The sequence below is a fragment of the Zonotrichia albicollis genome, chromosome 5 (assembly GCF_047830755.1).
Source record: "Zonotrichia albicollis isolate bZonAlb1 chromosome 5, bZonAlb1.hap1, whole genome shotgun sequence".
Classification (NCBI taxonomy): domain Eukaryota; kingdom Metazoa; phylum Chordata; class Aves; order Passeriformes; family Passerellidae; genus Zonotrichia; species Zonotrichia albicollis.
In genome coordinates this window covers 73,230,424-73,238,834 of record NC_133823.1, presented here as the reverse complement: position 1 = coordinate 73,238,834, position 8,411 = coordinate 73,230,424, and the positions used below count along the sequence as shown (strand labels likewise).

At 42.5% G+C, this 8,411-nt stretch overlaps 1 protein-coding gene across 19 annotated transcripts in view; it reads right to left on the bottom strand.

The window, feature by feature from the left end:
- Window positions 1-8,411, bottom strand: part of CAMK2D (calcium/calmodulin dependent protein kinase II delta) — a 120,694-nt gene that overhangs the window by 67,030 nt on the left and 45,253 nt on the right. For all 19 annotated transcript variants that reach the window (XM_074542081.1, XM_074542080.1, XM_074542082.1 and 16 more), the window contains one exon: window positions 7,870-7,929. In XM_074542081.1, coding sequence (XP_074398182.1) covers window positions 7,870-7,929 — 60 coding nt within the window. The remainder of the gene's footprint in view (window positions 1-7,869; window positions 7,930-8,411) is intronic.

The window sequence follows — 8,411 nt, the reverse complement described above, 5'->3', positions numbered from 1 at the left end:
GTTGGTGTTATTTGCAGGGTCAGAGCATTCACCCTGTGCCAGGATGCAGCAGAAAGCCAAGGAGCAGACCAGCTTGCATCCTTTGGAATGCCACAGCTTTGACAGATACTCCCAACAGCAGGGCAACAAAATCAGGATGCAAAGTGACTTCTCAAAAGCTAAAGTTTGAAGGAGCAAGGAAAAATCTTACGGATACTTGCTGCAAGACAGGGGTGGTTAGGGGGATGTCTGTCTGTCTGTAACTCACTGGGGCTGTCCCCTGGCCCTCAGACAGCAGGGGAAGGTGAGCCAGGCTGGCATCAGCCCCTCACACCCTGCCACACACAGGGACAGGCCAGGGGGACACCCCAGCGGAGCTGGGGCCATGCTCTGCAAAGCACACAGACTGAGTCCTAACTTCCATGTGTTGTTTCCAATATGTATCTAAGATTATGTAAAACCTCTTACTGAATGGGCATTCCATTAATAAAGATGCAGAAGATGCATATAAAATGCAAAACACAAGCAGATTGGATTTATGCACCTGACATGGCCCATACAAGTTCAGCCTATAAAATGCACTTCCAAACCCACACCTTGGAAGCAAGGAAATTCTGCATTCCTAAGAGTTTGTTGCTGTTTATAGTTTTTAGTCAAATTACACTTTCTTTAGGAATTCATGTCACAATATTTAAAAATGAGAGCAAATGCAATTTTAAGAAAAGAACAAAAACATCCTAACAGGGATGCTGCTGTATTGGGGAATATACACTTTTCCTTTCAGTACTTGGTTTGCTGGTCAGCAGGGAAGACTGAATAAGTCTTCTCCAGGGTGCAAATGGCAAGACAAGAGGCCACAGACACGCGCTGGAGTCTGGAAAACCCTGGCTAAGCACAGAAACACATTTATTTATTTATTTATTTATTTGGATAGGAAGGTGATGAAACACTGGAGAGGTGCCTGGAGGGGCTGGGCAATTTCCTTCTCTGCAGTCTCCAAACTCAGCAGGACGGACTCTGATTTACCTAAATTTACTGCACATGGTTTGAACAGGGATGTAGGACTGGGTAACTTCCAGAAATCCCTTCCAACACACATGATTTCATGACCCATGATATTTTTTTGCAGAGGGCTGGGTAGGTAAGCAAAGCAAGATGTCGGTGCAGATGAGAGCAGCCCCACAGACTGTCTCTCCTAAGGAGTCTCCTGGCTTGGGATCACCTCTGGAAAAGGAGCAAAGCCATTCCAAGACGCCACAGTGAGCTCCTGAAGCACCACTCCTGACTTATGGCTCAAACCAAAGCATCACCATGGTCCAAAGCCAGGAGACTTCCCTTTGCCTCCTTCTGTGCCCAGCTCACATGCTGAGCATTTCCCCATCCTGCCCCCATGTCTGACCAGATCCTTGCCTGCTTGCCTCAGGGCAATGGGGGAGTGTGCAGGGGGATGCAGCTCTCAGGCAGCACCGACAGCCCAACCCTTTCTCCTTGGAGGTTCCTTTTCCAGCAGCAGGGTGAAAGGTGATGTTGTCATCTTACTGCAGGGGCTCCATACTGCTGTCTCCTTATCACAAACGCTTCAGACCTCCTTGGTGCTTCTCATGGGCAGCCCCTCAGAGCACTGACTTGTTCTTCTTCACAAAGCAGCCACTGACTCCAATTCCCCTCTCACCCAGCCACCCCACTCTGTTATAGCATTCTTCCTCTCACTGGTTACAGCTGTGGCCTGGTACAGTCAGGCCTGTTCCTAATCTTGGAGAATTGGCCCAGCTGCAGCTCCTTAGGGGTAAGATTACTTTCTACACTATGTTTATTTTCTTACCTTCTATCCCCCCACAGGGTGACATACTGGGTGATAGTAACCATGGGCTAGGATGCCAAACACCCCAAATGGGCAGATTTAGGCTGTCTGGGAAAGAAATGCTGCCTGAATGAATTGCTTCTTTTCTCTAGGGAAAAGGAAAAGGCCAAGACAAAAGTGTCCCACAGAATGGGTTCAGCCCAGAGGCACAAATGCCAAGGCTGAGGCAGGATTATCACAGAAAACACATGACGAGTTTTACCACCCCTGCAGGAGCTGCTTTAATGCCATCCAGTGATGCCCATCCACACAACCCAATATACTGCAACCTGGTTTTGCTTGGGGGTTTGTTTTTCCTCACCCTCAGATCAAGTAAAGGTTTCCAATATTTGGGTATTGATCCAAGAACCAGCGCAGAATTCACCTATTAGACCATCAGCAACATTGAAACAGCAAAGGGAACAGAACTTACAACATCCCCTAAAAAAGCTCTAAAAATGTCTGTGCTAGCTTAACTGAAAGAAAAAGCTTAGTTTAGCTGGAGTAGTAGAGATCTCTGTTTTTGGAGGAAAGAGTCCAGAGGAAAATTACATATTTGTGGTTTAGCTGGGAGTCATGATGTCTATCCGTATGCAGAACACGTGGTTGCAGATTCATGACAAACAAAGCTTTCAAACAACAAAAAAAATCTAAGTTCTGAAAGACCCATCTTGTGCGTGCAGAGAGAGAGAGCAATTCATTTCAGTCGAGTTTATTTCCACAGCTCTTGAAGGCAGCGGTGCAGACAATAATGAAACTCTTCATTCCAGGAAACACATATAGAAAGTAAAGCACAACGAGAGAGGAAAATACAAATGGGAAGTGTGGCAGCCACCCCAGTCTCACTCCCCACAGCAGAATCCTCAAGAGAGGTGTTCAAATTCCACTTCCCGTTTCTGTGGGTGACTCTGGTTTACATTTCAAATGACTGGCTGCAAAAGGGGTGTGGGCTTCATGGAAATTAAGAGAACCTGGACACACTAGGAAAAGAACTTTCATGCATTTAAGGAAACATAGAAACAGAGGATTAAGCAGGGATGGAAAATGCTTCAAGATCTGGTTCACACTTGATTTATACTGAATCATTACCTATTTTGGTGCAAATTAGGCATGTACTTTCTGAGGCATAAAATTACAAAATCAGTGGCAAACCTTAGTGAAACCTCATTTCCTTGGTCTGTTATGGATCCTGCTACAGTTATCAGGAATATTGCAGCCAGCAATGCTTCACTTGAGCTAAAATAACCTTGTGCTCCATTAAAAGGAAAGAGAATTAATGTACCATGGCAAAGAGTGGTGTCATTGTCTGCACTCAAAGACATTTTTATGCTCCACAGTAACCCAGAAGAGCAAAACTTAAAGATGCAATGCCACTTAGCAGAATAAAAGGATTCTGCTGCAAACAAAAGAGACAAAAGCTGTGACACCAAATAAAGCTGCCTTCCCCTCCTTTGCTGGCACTCAGACCACATTAGCTGATGCCTCATGTGGCTCATGCTGAAAATCACTGACACATTGACTAGCACTACATAACTTCATCTTTTAACTGTGGGGGGTTCTGACACTCCACTCACTTCAGGGAGGAAGCCCATCCACACCAAACCCTTCCAACTACACAAGTCAAAACTTTCAGGCTCTTCCTCTTGAACATACATTCCCAAGAACTTCAGCAATAAAAGGAATCAGATGCACAGCAGTAACAAAAACTGCTGAGAAGGAGAAAGGCTGCAGAAAACCCAGCTGCAACAAGCCCCACTGTGCCCCCCTGTGTGCTCCTGCCTGGTGCAGTCTCGTTCCAGTACATTTAATTTCACAAATAGCAACTGCAAAACCAGCTTCTGTGTTCTGCTGTTGCACTTCACTAGTCAGTTACTTGCTGTAGCCATGGCTGACTTTAAACATTCAATCTGTTATTTTAGAATACTCATTAAATGGGCTCTTAAATATGAAATCATGTTATATCACTGGTTTATTTGGTTTCTTGATATTTTATTTTAATTCTCTCAAGGACTACGGTGTACTTTATTCATCATAGGAATTGCAAATTTAATTAATTCAACAGAATGGATGAGATTTAAAATTACTGAAGTGATCAGCTCATGTAAGCAATAAAAATAATTAAAAAGGAAGTGAGATTCTCTAATGCATCAGTCCCGCGCAAACTAAAGCTTCAGATTTATATTAAAAGTTTTATTTATTTATTTATTTGCATAGCTATAGTTAATACATCCCTGAGGACCATATTCACCGAGCATAAATTTATATAGCTGGGGATTGGTTTGAGTTGCACTGCATCAGGAAAGAACTATATATTTTTGACATAAAGTAAAACCTTAAATTAAGCTCAGAAAAAACATTGTGCTAAAGAACTACATCCACTTAATCTGAACAGGCCTGATTTTTACCCTGTGTTTGGTTTATAGAGTAACTTAACTAACGCCAGCTGAGCTACTCACAACTGTGCCACAGCAAGACAAACTTAATTCAGAAAGGAGTTACTGCATTCACATTTTCTATATATTAATAGTGTTTCTCCTGAGATTCTTGGGGCTTTATGAAGTGTCATGCACATACTTGGTGAACATAAACATAAAGGACATATTGTTGTGCACAAAGGAGACACCACCACACCCACCCCCAGCTTTAATTACTTTCTGTTCAAAAAGGACAAGGCAATACACAGTTTCTTATTTTTCCCACATGAGGAACTTAACAACTTGACTGTTCATGTTTTGTGTTACAGTGGGAAGTAACTCCAAAATGCAGGCTTTTCCTACCTTTTTGTTGTGGCAGGAGGATTCAGTAAGCTAGACACCAGCACAGAGTGTGGTGAGGAGCAGTGCCAACTTTGGGAATGCAAAGCCAGCAGAAGCCCCCCAGGAGTTACAGAGAGATCTTGACTGTGTAAGTACCATTAAGAAAACATTACCTAAACACAGCACAAATCCTGCAAGAGCAAACTCTGCTCGGGAAAAAAAATTCCACGGTTTCACCAGGTTTGAATCAGCAGTTTTCCAGAATGGGTCAGAGCTTGTATCGTCAGACTAATGCAGATTTTATCATTATTTGGGATGTCATAAACCAAAATCAGCGAAGCAGCTGTAAATCCATGCCAAACGTCATAACAAGGTGGTGCCACAGTGTTACACCAATGAAAATGTCCATTGCAAGACTAGAAATCAGAGTGCTAAAAACTAAGTTTGCCTCAAGTTAAAAGAAGACCAAGAAATCAAAGTTTACTAACAGAAAAAGATAAAGGAGAAAATCGGGAAAATGACAGTAGATTTCTTGGTGAAGAGATTATTACTTAGCAATTTTCTTTCTAAACTTCTAAATTAAAAAAATGGGAGCATTAGTACACATGGAACTTCTGGAAAATTAATAGTTACCCAAGATGACAAATCCTGTGTGGGTACGTGCTCACCAACACTGCTTCCTTGTATTTCCTACACCATTCATTAGACATCGTAAATACAAGGCTGGACAGAGAAGAAATCACAGATTTATGAAAAGGATGAAGAGAAGAAAGATGCTGAAAAATTAACAGAATTAATTATGTGCAAAGCAGTGTCTGCACAGAAAAGCTCAGCTTTCAGAGATGTACTGGAGCCCTGCTTGTAGAAGTGAAACAACTTCTTCAAGGAAGATTTCCATGACACTTCTTGGCCATGAACATGGACAGTAAGGACTGCACAGAAACAGAACCATTTAACATTCAGCCTTATTTAGCTTTCCAAAAATAACTCCCTGTACACGGTCATCTTTGAGAAACCACCCCATCAATTAAACTGGACTTCTGCTTTCCTACAGAAATCACACTGAAAAAAACAGTTACCATTTTTTTCTTATTTTTCTTAACTTACACATACTTATTGTAAGAGCTGAGCTCCCCTCCTCTGGCATGCTTCCTTTTTCACTCTTTGTGCTTCCTGATGTGATGCAGCTCCATTACTCACCAGAGATGACAATTTAAACAGGGATGTCATAGTGACTCAAGCATTGGAGCTCCAGTGGGGTGCTGGCAGCACTTGGAATGATTTTAGAGTGATCATTTAGCTGGCTGAGGGCATGGCTGCAGGAGAAGGAACATGACAGAACACAACGTCTGCTGCCAAACCCCAGCATGGTAATTCCGGGTCATGAAAATCTCCTCTCAGCCAGATCTAGAACATGGCAGTATTTCTGAAACAGGAGCAGAACACTTTGTGCAGACTTGCAGAGCCCTACCTGCCTGTCACCCAGGCTGTCACTGCCTCTGTGCACTCCAAGCCAAACCTCACAGATACAAACTGTGCATGTGCAACAGCTGGCCTGCCAGAGCAGCTGAACTCCATCCTACACTGCTCAACAAGCCACTTGGCAAACTGAAGACTTGTGACCACATGGAACCAATTTAGGCTTTTGTTTCAACTGAATTCTGTGCATTTCAGCCTTTCCCCTGCATCAGTTCACTCTTGTCTTTTGTTCATTTTCCCCAACTTGTGGAAGCTGATAAATGTGTCCTGGTTCTAGCAAGGCCCAGGTGGATGGCTCTGCAGTCTGACTACACCACGTGTGCAACCACAGCTGCAGAAGGGCTGCACCTCCTCCCTAAAAGCACTTGTACATTCACATAGCTCTCACCATTTTACAATGCAAAACCTTTGGCAAGATAAAATAGCACAAATCCCTAAAAGCACTTGTACATTCACATAGCTCTCACCATTTTACAATGCAAAACCTCTGGTAAGATGAAATAGCACAAATAACACTCCCTCTTCCTTCTTAGCCAAATTTCTAGGTCAAACCTGTAAGCCTAAGAGAGACGCTGCAGAAATTTGACATGTCATTTTGAGCCATGGTACGCTTGTTTTCACCTCCTATTTATCCTTACAAGGAAGGAGCTGATTTCACCCCAGGTGATGCCTCAAGAGGCTGGACAGAGTTAAAGCAATGAAGTAGGTATTTATTCAAAGGATCCACCTCCACCTCTGGCTCTGCCCAAGATGGACCCAAAAGGGATGCAAGATGGAACACAGCTCACAAATGTTCAGACTCTTCTCAGTTTGGTCCATTTACATATTGGGGTTAATGATTCAATTACAGCTTCAGATTACCAAGGCCCATCCTCCCAGACTGCTCTCCTCAATTCTCCATTGTTCATAGTTCTTTGGGCCTGAAACTACAACAGTGTCCTTGGTTCTCAGGCTGGAGAAGGACTGCTTGGTCTGACTACCCTGTGAGGAGAACTTGCTAACATTTTATATGAAGTTCAGAGTTACAGAACAAAGCAGTACAGAATCTGAAAAATATGAAAGCTAAAACTTAAGTCATCGCAGGCACCAAACAATTTTATTAGTCTAAAAATGCCATAACAAACAGGAAATTCCTCCCCTTCTGCAGAAGTCTCAGGTACAGCAAATATTCTTGTGAGAGATACCCTTGGCATATAATTCAGTGTATGAAAAGCTGAAAAACCCAGCTACACTCTTAAGTTCAAGGTACTTACCTGCCTACACTGTTTCTAAAGCAAAGAGACAGACATACCCCACCCTCCAAAATAACTTTATTTTTTTGCTTTACATGGTTACAACACACAACTCTGGAAATAAAAAGGATAGAGCTTTCTTCAGCTTGGAAGGACGGAATCTCAAGCACAAAGTGAAATATAAAATAAGCATCTCACTAAAACCAGCACTAATTATTGACATTGGTCTGTCTCATCGTGCAGCAGACACTGTCAGCTGAAATTCTTCTGCAGGTCTCCAAAAATCATGAAAATCCTGCAAACAGCCCCTCCTGCACAGTGCTCCAACGCCCCAAAGCCCTGGCACAGAGAGCTCAGGCAGAGCAGCAGCTCAGAGATGAGAACACTGCGACTGCTGCAGGTGATCCATCAGATCACTGCATCCCGCAGCAGAACTCACAAGGAACACCACGAGACAAGGAAAGAGCCCTGACTGGAGTTACTGGCACTTGCTTTCTGAGCTGCTCTTTGGATTTGGTAATTTCCATTTCCCCCAAATTTTCCAAACCGATAAATAATGGACAAAGCAATGAAATGTTCCTACCGATATTAGGATGCTTCAGGAGACGACAGATTCTAGCTTCTCTCTCCAGTTTCTGGTGATCTGCATCAAAAGAAAACAAAACAGCTGCTGTTAGCGTGAAGATTAACATAGTTTAGAGTATTTGCTTTAAAGAATCATCACATTATCATCATCTGATGGGATCTGTAAAAAATGTCTCCTTTATTTAGATCCACTAATATTTTCACCCAAACTGTAATATTGAATTGATTTGTTTTTTACCTTTGGGTAGAGCAATAGGCTGGAGCTCTGGACTTGTACATCACTGAGCTCTAACAGTCTTTTCTGGAGATAAAATACTACTGCTTGTGTCAAGCTCTGTTCTTTACAATAGACAACATAAATATTCCAAAATACCAACTTTGGAAAACAGAACTGCTTGAAATGTAAAGAACATGCTTTGAATCTTGAAAATATTAAGAAATGAACAAGTTTAGAAAAAGTTTCTTTGATAGCAACTCTTCAGAGTCAAAAATTTAGCATCAGATGTTAGAATTAAGAAGTTCAATTCTTACTGCAAAGTG